Source organism: Quercus suber, unplaced genomic scaffold (assembly GCF_002906115.3).
Source record: "Quercus suber isolate HL8 unplaced genomic scaffold, Cork oak 2.0 scaffold_290, whole genome shotgun sequence".
NCBI lineage: Eukaryota > Viridiplantae > Streptophyta > Magnoliopsida > Fagales > Fagaceae > Quercus > Quercus suber.
Window position 1 is genome coordinate 840,026 of NW_027069746.1, and position 13,002 is coordinate 853,027.

General features: G+C 33.6%; 1 protein-coding gene and 1 non-coding gene across 2 annotated transcripts; both read right to left on the reverse strand.

Annotated features, from left to right (window-relative positions):
* Positions 1–623: 623 nt before the first annotated feature.
* Positions 624–2,687, reverse strand: LOC111989424 (uncharacterized). Its single transcript, XR_010632481.1, has 2 exons — positions 2,018–2,687; positions 624–996 (listed from the first exon to the last, which is right to left on the reverse strand). It is a non-coding gene; the product is annotated as an uncharacterized LOC111989424 (transcript).
* Positions 2,688–9,002: 6,315 nt separating this feature from the next.
* Positions 9,003–9,320, reverse strand: LOC111989434 (BAG family molecular chaperone regulator 5, mitochondrial). Its single transcript, XM_024021216.1, has one exon. The coding sequence runs from the start codon at positions 9,318–9,320 to the stop codon at positions 9,003–9,005; it is 318 nt and encodes a 105-aa protein (XP_023876984.1).
* Positions 9,321–13,002: the final 3,682 nt, after the last annotated feature.

Sequence of the window (13,002 nt, forward strand, 5' to 3'; positions counted from 1 at the left end):
AAGTTTCATGTTATTATAATCATATAATCAAAGTGTTTATTTCAATGGAATTCTTGTTATGTGATCAAAGTGTACATTTTAATAAAAAAAAATCATTTTTTTAAGTAAATTCTCTTATTATCTACTCTGTTGGATTGAATTTTGATTGTAATGCCAAGTAACACATAAGGGTTCAATCCAAGTACATAGATTAGCTGAGCAATGTAAAAGAAAGTGGGAAACTAATCCACTCCTAATAGCATAACAATTATGCAGAAAACAACTTATGCAGAAAGTTGGTTCCGGAGTACCGAGGCCTGCCTGACATACTTATATCCCAATCTATAATAGATTTATACAACTAGGCAAGTAAACAAGGATACCCAAAATCACATTTATAATGAGTTTCGAATGAACTTCAGTATATAAACAAATTAAAAAGAATTTTAAAAATCTATACTAAACAAAATAAATTCTCACTTTCTAGCAATAAATCCCCAAACCAAAGGACTGAATTATGTTCTTAGTTCAATGAAATACTGAATTATTAAATAAATAAATAAATTCTAATGGCTTTTTGCCCAAACCAAAGGAAATTACATTAGAGTATATATTCACACAGTATATGGAAATATTCGAAGGACTAATAAAATTTGTTCATTTTTTATTATATTCCTTTCTTGTCTACTCTGTGGATCAAATTTCATGCGACATCAAAATTGATCAATTTGAAGCAATTGCTCAAGTTGTCCTACAAGCTAAGAATACATCAAATCTAAATCTTTACTAAAACTGAAAATTAGCCTTGCTAGCTTCAAAATACGTTGTCTTCAATTGGTCATGGAATATTCAAAACCTTTTCTTGATAACAAGTGTGTAAAATTTGGTACATGAAGCTTTGCATATATCTTGCACTTGACTTCTTGAACAACTATAACCTTCTCTACAGACTTTTGTATAGATACCCTTCTCTTCAGACTTTTTAATAGATGGCTGCTAGCTGCTGCAACTCATTTTCTATAAAAATAAAAATCAAATGCATTATGACAAAAATACATACCATCAAATGAAAGTTCTACACATACAGCAAATACACTATAACAAACTATAAGTGATTCACATACTCAACCATGATAAATAGCTATGATACATAAAGCATCTGATATAATGTAGGAGTAAATTAAAGCATGCCAAGATGCAAAACTGATGTAATAAAAAATTAAATGATAATTCTACAAAGCACTACTGATAACAAGTAATGTTAGAGACAAATTTCAGCAAGATACTTAAAAGTATTGTTAATGCACAAAGAAGTTCAAAGAAGCATGTTTTGCATTAAACCAATCATCAAGCATTATTGTTAACCAAATTCTTAAATTTAGAATTAGTGCCAAGAACTACAGCAACCATTCTTGAGGTAAAATTGATAAAGGTATGGGAAGGGTGGAATTTTTTTATAGAAGAATTTGATAATGGAATGAACATATCACAAAGCAGTTCTATACAATAGAAGAGTTACACCTCGAAAGAGCATTTGACCCCATATTGACTTCTTCCTATTAGAACCTAAAAGTGTTAATATTGACAAGCTAATTTGAAAGTAAAAGGTTTAATTCAGCTTATAAGCTAAAATGGTAAAGTTAATGACCATATTTGTCATAATGATGAAGAGCAAGAGTTTGGAATTAGGCAAAGCAGAGAAAAAAAATCAAATACTAAAATAATTTTAGTAACGAATTCAAATTGAAACAACCCATAAATCTTACAAAGCTGAAACACCACCCGCTGATTTCAATTTGTAAACTCAAAACCAACCACTGAAAAAAATGGCACAAAAAAAGAAACCATATTCAAAACCAATAAATCAGTAGCAGACATAATAAAAAACTATCAAGTAAAGAACCCAACTTTCAAATACATCTAAACCAAGACTAAAATTACTTTTTTTTTTTTTTTTCCTATATAGCACTCTGGGGAAGTAATTAAAAATATAAAAAAAAAAAAAAAGAATGAACACGGGATTTTGTGTAAAAAGCACCTCTTTAAGGAGCACAGCTTCAGGGAAAAATTCAGTAGCCTCTTCTGGTTTGGGCACAAAGCTATGAGTGTCTGGCTTTTTGTTCTTGTGGTTCTTCTTTGCCCCCACTATCACTGAGTCTCTATGTCCAGCACAGAGCTTTGGGTAGTGAATGGCCTTGAAAGAGAGATGGGAAAGTACCCATTTGCAAATTTCGTATATGGGTTTTGATTCCTGAGGAAAGAGCTAATTTTGATAGCAAAGTTTGAGGCTTTTGGGTAAGATAGGCTGCAGAGGAAGTGTTGGTGAGTGCCTCCATTGGAGCTCTGGAGAGCAAAATAGATAATTGCAATTAATCTTGGTTTACACAGAGTTTGAATTTGTTGAGTTAAGTTTTTAAAATTTTAATTGACGTGCACATCTTAGACACTAGCTGTATTTCAAATTAATCCAATCCCTAACTGGACACTCTCCATTTCTCTTTGAAATGGAGAGGATCCGGATCCATAATTAACCTGAGATTGTTGTGGGAGCAAGCCTTGGTCCTCTTCTGCATAGCCACGAGCACATTGTGCCACGTGTTGACTCTAGAATGCGACTTGCCGTGCAAGCCAACGTTCAAATCGACAAGTCGTCGGCCTTGACCATGGCCACCTCCTCCGGATCCGCACCGTCAGCACGTAAATCAAGCACGAGCAGACCTTTGGAATCTCTGAGTCGCTGTCGGCCTGAACCGAACCCGACCCGACTCGTCAACTCGGCCTCCACCACACCTGGGTCGTGCACCCGTGACCCGGTTCTCCGGCGCCCGAGTCCTCGACTCGTCCGCCGGAGGAAGAATCGCCGCGTAGTGCAGCAGCCGCTTCACCCGGTCGATTGGCTCGTGCAGGGCCCTGAACTCCGTCGCCAGGCGGTGGAGCTTGTCGGACACGAGCTCCGACGACGGAGCTAGAGGGGCTTCCGTCGCCGTCAAGGCGGATATGCGAATGCATTTCAAAGGCGCGAACGTGAATTTTCTTTCGTTCACGTTGTCTATAAACTTCAAGCTAGCTCGCTGTGAAAATTTCAGGGAATTAAAACCAAACAAAAAAGAAGATGAAGAAGAAGAAAGAGAAAGTATTGTTGTTGTTGGACCAGAGACCACGTTGTTTCTGAGGAACAAAAAAAAAATGTAAGTAGGAAAATTAATGTAAGAGAAAGTTAAAAGTCAGAGAGAGAGAGCTGGTTAAGAATAGAATAGTTGAGAGAGCTAGTAAATGGGAGGGAGATCCTTAAAGTGCGCACTGTTTGTGTGTGTTAATGTTGTTCTCCGAATCTAAGAGCTTGTGCTGTGTGGTGTTTTATGCAGTTGTAGATGTGAGTGGGGAATCTTTAGTTATATATAGAGAGTGTTAGTGGGCCTTCGCCGTCTAGCCCAACCAGCTGCCGCTGCCACTAACCACTACTACCCCTACGCGCCATATTTTTTGGTAAATTAAAAAGTCGTACTTTCTTAAAAAAGAATATTTAAAAGTCTACTGTTATTTACTTAGAGCATTAAACATTTTAGAAACACATACCCAAAATTACGAGAAATTATTACTTACACTTGAAGGATTGCTAATGTGATCTTTTTTGACTAATGAGATGATGATATTTATGTAAATATATACGTGAGCTTCTTAATCAGCATAAGGAATAAAAAATAAAAATTATCAAATAATGTCACATTTGCATAAACAACAACATTTTATTGACGTCAACAATCCTCCTGGTGGACCTAATAATTTCTCCAAAATTACCATTTCCTAGGTTGCTATTGCTAAAATAAATTTAGCTGATATAGTAAATGAGATACTTGTACTTGCAGTAGGTTTCTTTTTTTTTTTCTTTTTTTCTTTTTCTCTCTCTCTCTCTCTCTCTCTCTCTCTCTCTCTCTCTCAAACCTTGCCACCATCGTGGGCCTACCAACAAGGATGCAAGTGTTTGGCAGATCACAGTTGCATATACCACCAATGTGAGTTTTTCTGCTTTATAACACGTTTCTTATCATGTTACTTTTGGGTTAATCCGTTTATAACTCGAACCTGCTAAGGCCCAACTCTAATCTATAAAAACCTGTGTCGTGTTTGTAGCTTGTATCAAACATTGACACTCCTAGTTAACGGATGCTTTTAGTTGAAATTTTTATGCAAATTGTATAAAAATAAATATATAAAAATTTGTTAAAAGAAAAATCAAATTTTTTTTCCTTTTCTCATAAAAAGTTTTAAAAATATTTCCTAATACTCTTAGAACATTTGCTAACTTTTCCCATCACTTTATCCACCCAAAAATTTTTTATTTTTTAAAGAGCAACGCTACCAAAAAAAAAAAAAAAAAAGAGTTTTACAACATTGATTTGATACTTGGTATGTTATTACTTAATCTATAGTCATAACTTTTATCATAACAAATTTCACAATAAGAAAGTATATGGACACAACTTTTGTTTCACAACTCTTATCTCTTATCAACTCAAAAAAAAAAAAAAAAAAACTCTTATCAATTATCACAAATCACAAATCACAATCTTGACATGTGTTACTATAAATAGTAGAGAAAAAGTGGTGAGTCTATATAAAAGTAATGATTCATTAATCACAGTTACATATACCATCAAGTTGTAACAATGTGTGGTCCTAGAATATATTTCACAATTTTTTTATTTTTGGATAAGGATTTGCTGCACACAAGTGTGCAGGAGTTGCTGCAAATAAGGTTAGGTGGCAACAATCCATGGTGACACTTGTCCTAAGGTCATGTGCAATGCACATGACCAGATTTGAGTTAACTTTCTCCGTTAAAATAGCAGCACTCTCTCTCTCTCTCTCTCTCTCTCTCTCTCTCTCTCTCTCTCTCAAAATCCAAAATCACTCTCTTCTTCACCCATCAAGCAATTAGATCCCCTCTCTCTCTTCTTCACCCATCAAGCAATTAGATCCCCTCTCTCTCTTCTTCACCTTCTTCGTTCATCCCTTTCTCTCTCTTTGCCATCTCACGCATATAAGAAAAAAAACACTCAGCCATCTCCAGCATTAAAACTAGCCAAAGATAAATCTACCTTCATCTCAAGAACCTTTTTAAAAATTTTTTTATAGGTTCTCAAGAAGCTTTGAATTAGTTTCATTCATCAAAAAGTACATTAATTTCAATCTTGAATATTTTCTTGGCATCCAAATAGCAAGAATCCAAAATTCCCGAAAAAAAAAACAAAACGAAATCCCCATAAAACCCATTTGATTTAGCATCAGATCTAAACCCCAATTCCCAAAAAATTTGCACATATCGGAGCCAAAATATTCACTATGCACAGATCAAATCTAAATTTTTGGAGGATTCCTTGTTGCATGTTGGATCTTCGGTTTTAGGTGGGATTGGCAGCAAGAGTTTTTTTATGGGTTTAGGTGGTTGTGGTTTTTGATGAGAGGAACGAAGAAGGAGGAAGAAAGATGGAGAGAGAGTCTGATGATTTCGAAGAGAGAGAGAGAGAGGGGAAGAGAGAGGAAAGAGAGAGTCTGATGGTTTCAGAGAGAGAAAGCCTAACCTTTTTGCATGTTTGACGTTTGAGAGAGAGAGAAAACGTTGTAACTTAAGTTAACGGACAATACAAACTAAAATTAAGCATGTGCGTTTTACATGATACTAGGATAAGTGTCACCATGAATTGTTGCCACCTAACCTTGTTTGCAGCAACTTCTGCACACTTGTATGCAGCAAATCATTGTCCTTTTTTTTTTTTTTGAGAAACAAACACACACTCACACGCAAGAGAGAGGGAAAGTGGAGGGTTCATAAATGTTAGTCGTGTCCACCACTCACGTATATGGTGGACACAACTAACATTTATGGACTCTCTACTTTTTCTCAATTATTTTTTTTAGAGAGAGTTTCAACTTGTGACGTCCACTCCTAATGATAGCTCTTTATCATCAGACTAAGACACCAATCGATTTTTGGCATAAGCAAGGATTGAACTTCATATCTCTTATTCAACCATTAGAGATTTTACCAGTTAAGCTAACTGGAGCCCACCTTAATTACTTAAGTTGGCTAACTCAGTATTTGTGAAATTTGCTACAAAATATATATATATATATATAGGTATCAATTATCATAATTGATCACACTAAACTTATTGTTTTGTAAATTGAATGTAAGGGCTAGCAATGGGCTAGGGCGGGTCATTTTTTTACTTGGCCCATGGGCCAATTGGGCCAGGCTTAGCAGGCCATTGAATAGGTGGGTTAGACCAGCCCAAAGGGAAAACTCCAGCCTATGGCCCTACCCATGGAAAATGCCCATTTTGTCTATAGTGTACTAGGCTACTAGGATTTTTTAATAGGCCTTCAATGGGTTTATAAAATTTAATAAAAAAATTATAATTATATTACATCATGAAACACAAATCGTTAAATTGAACCATTATATATATTTTTAAAAACCATTGATTAACTTTTATTGAGTGAATAAATAAGTATATTGATGTGTTCATAAATATATTAGGGTGAGAATAATTGCATCATTACAAAATAAGGAAAGAATCAATTTCTTTGTTTTTTTTAAAGGAACGTGTACGGACCCGTTTTGGTGCCCAAGCCCAAAGTGTAAATGGATTTAGGCCCAATGAGCACAGTACAATTAATTTGTAGAGTGTGGGTTGGAGAACTAGGCCCTAATGAGTTGAATAACGGTTAGAAGGGATTTAAAAGACAATTAAGCAAAAGTAGAAAGGTTTTATCTAAGTAAATTCGTCCTCTGCCCAATCTGAGGAGGTTTGTTCTTATATTTATTAATTGAAAATGGTTACAGATTCAGTTTTGAATGCTACAGTGTTTTCTCTCCCAATTCTTCCCCCCCTTTCTCTCAGGGTTCTCCCTCTAATTTATACTATTATCCCTTCTCATCCTTCCCTTACACGTGGACAGTAGATTGCTCAAGTTGATCATTGTCCCATCAACACCTTCCTGAAGTCTTTAGGAGTAGCTGTAAGGCTGAAAAAACAATGTTCAGAGATCACTTCCTCATTAATGCGGCTAGGGAGTTAGCTGCAAAGTATTCAATGCGGTGGTAGCAGTTTTCCCTTAGATATTTATGAGCTCCCATCCCTCTTGTATGTTCATGATGCACGTCCCTATCACTGGAACTTCCTGGAATGTCACTTTGAATGATAGGATATACATTTGACCTGTGCTTGGTTTATCCAAGGAGATATTCCTCATCGGCCTACCTTACCCAACCTTCCCATTTGTAACCTACTCATAAGACTCTGTGCTTAACCCCCTCACTATTGTTTATTCGTCCTTAGATCACCCCACGTTCTCGGCCAAGGCTCAAGGCCCAATATATAATTTGGGCTCTTATCCCTACAGAAAGAATCAAAGAATTCAAAACCTATTTAATTTTTTTATATTAAGGTTTTAAATGTTTTTTCTTTTTCAATATTTTAATTTAAAAAATGTCCAATTTTTTTTTTCTAATTTTAAAAAATCAAAGTTACTATACTACTAGACTACAAGTTTCCAAAACTAGCCTCATTAATTTAAACTATAAAAAAATAATGGTATTGACATTTAAAATAAATTAAAGGGTAAGATAGAAATTTTATTTATTAATTTTAGAAAGAGGACTTCATTTTGGGATATCCCAAAATAGAATAGATGACCAACAAACTAGGATGGGGGAAGTATTTAGTAAGCATGATTTAACACAATCACTTTTAAGCATCCTATTGATTAAGTGTGTGGCTTTAAAGTATTCCTTTCTCATATCTCAAGTTCAACCCTCACCCCCCAAATTATTTTGTTTTAAATTTAGGGTTAACAACCTAAGCAACAATTTGGGCTAAAGAGTCGGCGAACAATGGGTGTCCATGGATAGAAAAACCAGTCCATGGCTTAGCCCATTAAGCTATTGGGCTACCTACGTGTCATAACAGTCCTAGGTTGTGCTGCCCATTAACCCAGTGGGTCGGCAGGCGACTGGGACTGGTTGAGAGATATTTGGTGACCCTTAATTGAATAGTGATTTTGTTCCCATAAAACTCATAAAAACTAATCAAACTGGTAATTTGTGGACAATAACCAAAATCTATTGGTTTATCTTTTTCTCTCAATTAAAAGAAAAGAAGTAGTAGATACAATCCGTTAAATATATTTTAAGCTCAAAATATTATTTTTGTCCCTAAACTTTAAAATGTTTGTTTTTTATCTCTAAATTTTGTAAAGAACTTTTTCCAATAGTTTAAGTATTAAAAAAATTAAAAAAAAAATTCAATAATAGTTTACATAGTTTTAAAAACCAGAACCGTCAAAAAACTGAAAATGAATCTTTTTGGGATTTGATCTCGATTGAATCGGCAAGTCTAGTCCGGTTTTTAAAACAGTGACAGTTTAAGGATTAAAAATAATTTTTTTAAAAAGTTTAAAACAAAAAGTGAAAACTTTTTAATAGTTAAAAGACAAAAAATAAATTTCATGCAAAATTTAGGAACGAATATTATTGTAGCATATATTTTAAAGTCATCATAAAAACAAAAAGGGATAATTACACTTTACCCACCTATGGTTTGCCTCTAATTCTATGTGCCTACCCGTGGTTCAAATTTTGACACTTTGCCCACCTGTGCTTCTGACCGTTAGCCCTCCGTAACCCACCTCTCCACTCTCCGTTACTCTAACAGAGAAAATGTAAAAAATAAAACCATAAATGGATCAAAACACTCCTCACACGAAGAACATGGACAAACACGAAGAACATACACAAACATGAGAAAAAATAAAACTTAAAGAACTCGTTAGAGTACTAAAATAATTTTAGTCAAATTGAAATGGGGAAATTTTCATTTTAAATATTGTTTTAAAGCGTTTATTTGCCAAAGGAAAAAGAAATTAAAAAATAAATAAAAAATAAATAAAAACCTTTCTTTCTGAGACTCACACAACAAAGAACAAACTGGGCAAAATCAATGTCTTTAAAGCACAGAAGATCAGGGCCCACTGAGAAATCTCTGCTTGCAACGAAACCCCAAATGCTCAACACAAAACCTCTCCATCTCATCACCTCCTCTTTCTCTACAAACCTCTTCCGCCATCTTCGCAACGACGTCGTCCCAGCTCCTCACGAACCCGTATTCATAACAGTCGTCGTCGTAAACCGTCTTTGCCTTCGAAACGGCGTCGAGTATTTCCTGCAACGCCACGATCCGACGGCTCACCTTCCTCCTCGCCTCCCTCACCATCGGATTAACTCCGGGCATAGAGTCCAGCTTCAGTAGCAGACCCATCAGCGCCTCGTTCATCCTCATCGTGGGTCTGAGTATGTAAAATTTTTGCTTCGTGGGTCTGAGTTTGTGAAATTTTTTCGTTCATCGTGGGTCTAGGTTTGTGAAATTTTTTCTTGGTGGTTTAGCAGTTGTGGGTTAGAGTTTGTGACTTGTTTGTGATTTGATTTTGGGTTTGTGATTTGATTGTGGTTTGATTTTGGGTTTGTGATTTGATTGTGGTTTGATTTTGGGTTTGTGACTTGTTTGTGGTTTTGGTGGCTGGGGTTTGAGGTTGTGGGCGGTGGTGGCTATGGCAGTGGGTTGTGGTGGCTGGTGGCAGGAGCATAGAGTTTGAAACTTTGTAACTGATATTCTTAAACTGAAATATGCGGTGACATGAGGTGAAGTTCTGTTTGGCTGCGGGGAAAATTGAGGGACAAGTTTTTGAATTTCTGCATTTTGTACTGTGAAATATTTGATGGAAATTAATTTTCTTCGAATTAAAGATTTTTCTTAGTTACTAGAGAACTTAGCTGGAGTTATTTTCTGTTGAAACAAATGGAACTAACGAAGCGAAAATCTCAGCTCAAGTGCCCAACTTAGCGAAAAGCTTGGATTTCTCTTTCTTTTTGTTGTTGAAGTTTTCGTTTGCCTTCTGATCAATCAAAACAGAGCTTAAAGCATAAGAATCTAAATGATTATTTTCCTTATATGTTTGTTACGGTGGTATAATAATGGTGGTAATTAAAATTGGAGGGTGAGGCGGAGATTACAGCCTTGTTGGACAATTTGGGACTTGAATTCAGCTTCATAAAAATGTTCTTAAGCAATCAAAAACTCTAACTTTTTGATCTGTTTTGTGTTTTGATTTTGAAAGAAAACGTGTTAGAGTAACGGAGAGCAGAGAGGTGGGTTACGGAGGGCTAACGGTCAGAAGTACAGGTGGGCAAAGTGTCAAAATTTGAACCACGGATAGGCACATAGAATTAGAGGCAAACCACAGGTGGGTAAAGTGTAATTATCCCAAAAGAAAATATAAAATAACTTATAATTTGCAGTATCTAAAAAGCACTTTTATTTGCAGTAGTGCAAATGTTATGGTATAAACTTCAGACAAGAGACAAAAAGATTCATATTTTGGATAAAATGTTTAGGTATAGAATTTGTTTGTCCTTAAGTGTGAAGGTCAGCATTTCTATTCCCAAAGTCAAGTTAATAGAAAAAATCGTCAGGTACGTAATCATGTTTGATTCGGGTTGTAGTCTATGAGAAATGTTAACCAATTTTAGGGCATTCCTTTAAAAATTATTTTTAAAAACATTTTATTAGGAAAATTATAAAATAATAAATGTTGTTGACATTTTTTTATATTTTTTATAAAAATTGTGTCAAAATTTTCTTACTATGATTTATTAACAATTACTCTAAGGATATCAGTTAACATGACTTTATATTCAAATTTGATTTTTATACTGTTGCTTCCTAGACTAAGAAATCTGTGACGGGTAGCATTAAATGTCACCATGTATTATTGGCGAAAAATTTCAATTTCAGAGTGAGACATGACAAAAGGATATAAGGTCCAAAAATGGCATTGACTACCAAGACTCAAGAGAGATAAGTGTTTCAGAGTTTTCAACTTTCTTCGATGATGTTTCCATGAGATCCACGTGGATGTGACACTGAACACAGAAAATGAAAAAAGAACACAAAAAAAAAAAAATGAAAAAAAAAATCTTTGTTTCTTTTTTAAGCTAGAAAATAATTAGTACTCTAGAATTCCTAATAAATATTTTTCACCATATTTCAACAAAATCTTGAAATAATTTCTTTTCTTTCTCTAATAAGGTACTCTATCTTTGTCAAATAAATAATTTATTACTCAACTATCTTCTTTGTAAATATGGAAAAAAAAAAATCATGAAATCAATTTTTATTTTTAATCCTCGGGAAGGTACTCTAACTTTTTCAAATCAATATATAATTTAATCAATTATCTTTTTTGTAACGAAAAATATTAAATAATAATTTTTGCTTTATTATTTGTACTTTGTAGTCCTTGAATTCTTAGAGCATCGTAGCAGATGTTCTAAAAATTATGTCATTTTACCACACCAAAGACTTACTTTATTATTTTACCATATCATTTTACAACATCTCATTTATCAGATGTTTTGTAATTCAATTCTATACATTAAAATAATATTTACTACATATTAAAATAATATTTATTACAACTCATCAACACAATCTACACATTAAAAGAAAAAAAATTTCGCCACATGCATTCCGTACCGTGGCAAATTTGCCACGATACTGTTCAATGTTGTAAAAAAAAATAACATATCCCACATCTACTAAATGGGATAAAATTGGGTTTGGTGTGGGATATGTGCCAAATATTTAGCATTTGGCACATATCCCACATCTAGTGTGGGTGCTCTTCCCTCTTTTATTTCTATCATGCTTGAATTCCTAGGTTTCCATCAAAGTACGCTAAAAGGGGAAGAAATAAAAAAAAAGACCTAGTCTTAATTATATATTTTCGTATGACATACTATTTAAAGAAGGGTTTACATTTGCCTTTGGGCTATTTGTTAATAAACCATTATAAGAAAATTTTAAAATCACTTTAAAATAAAATATAAAAAACTATAAAAACAAAATTAGTTATTTTTTTTTTAAATTTTCCCATAATAAATTTCTAGAAATACTTCTTAAACTAATTACTTTAGAGCATTCATTAACTTTTTCTTTTAAAATTTATAAAGGTCATACTTACTGCCCAATACCTCCAATTTTATAGGGAGATACGATTTGTAAGCAATTTTGTCTTTAATTTGGAAGAGACGGATTATTCAAATCCACAATATATATATATATATATATATATTCGGTGGATCATGGATGACACTATGCACTAAAGTCCAACCATTTATATTAACTTCAAAAAATTAATAGATAAATTACAACTAAGTTTATATACAATTGTTATATTGCGTTGGGGTCTCATGATAATTTTCAAGACAACACTTTATAGGAGCTGATTTTTTTTTCCCCCTCTTTGGGGCAGCTGTTTAATTTAATAATTTCTTTTACAGTCACCTAAAACATAAAACATCAATGTTTTTTTCTTAGAGAGTTTTAACTTATGGCATTTGCTTCTAATGATAGTTCTTTATTATTAAACAAAGACATCAATTTGTTTTTGTTTTTTTTTTTTTTTTTTTTTAACTTCATTCTTATTAGCTTAATCTCTGTAAATGTTATTGAACAGGTTTCACTTCTTAAAAAAAAAAATTGGTGCATTTTAGTTAGCTTAACTGGTAAAATCTCTAATGGTTGAATAAGAGATATGAAGTTCAATCCTTGCTTATGCCAAAAATCGATTGGTGTCTTAGTCTGATGATAAAAAGTAATCATCCAAAGCGAACACCGTAAATTAAAACTATCTTTATTATTTATTTATTTTGAAATAAATTGAGAACTCTGTTTGGAAATCCATTTAAAATTATTTACTTATTTTAAAAATATTTCATCTATTATCTTTTTTTTTTTTTTTTTNCATTCTTATTAGCTTAATCTCTTCAAATATATCTATTATATATGGGTAGAATAAGAGGGGTAGATGATACTACAATTCATCATTAATTAAATCCAAATTTTAACCAGATCTGCACTGCAGAATATATATATATATATATGTGGGGGAGAAAAACCCAGC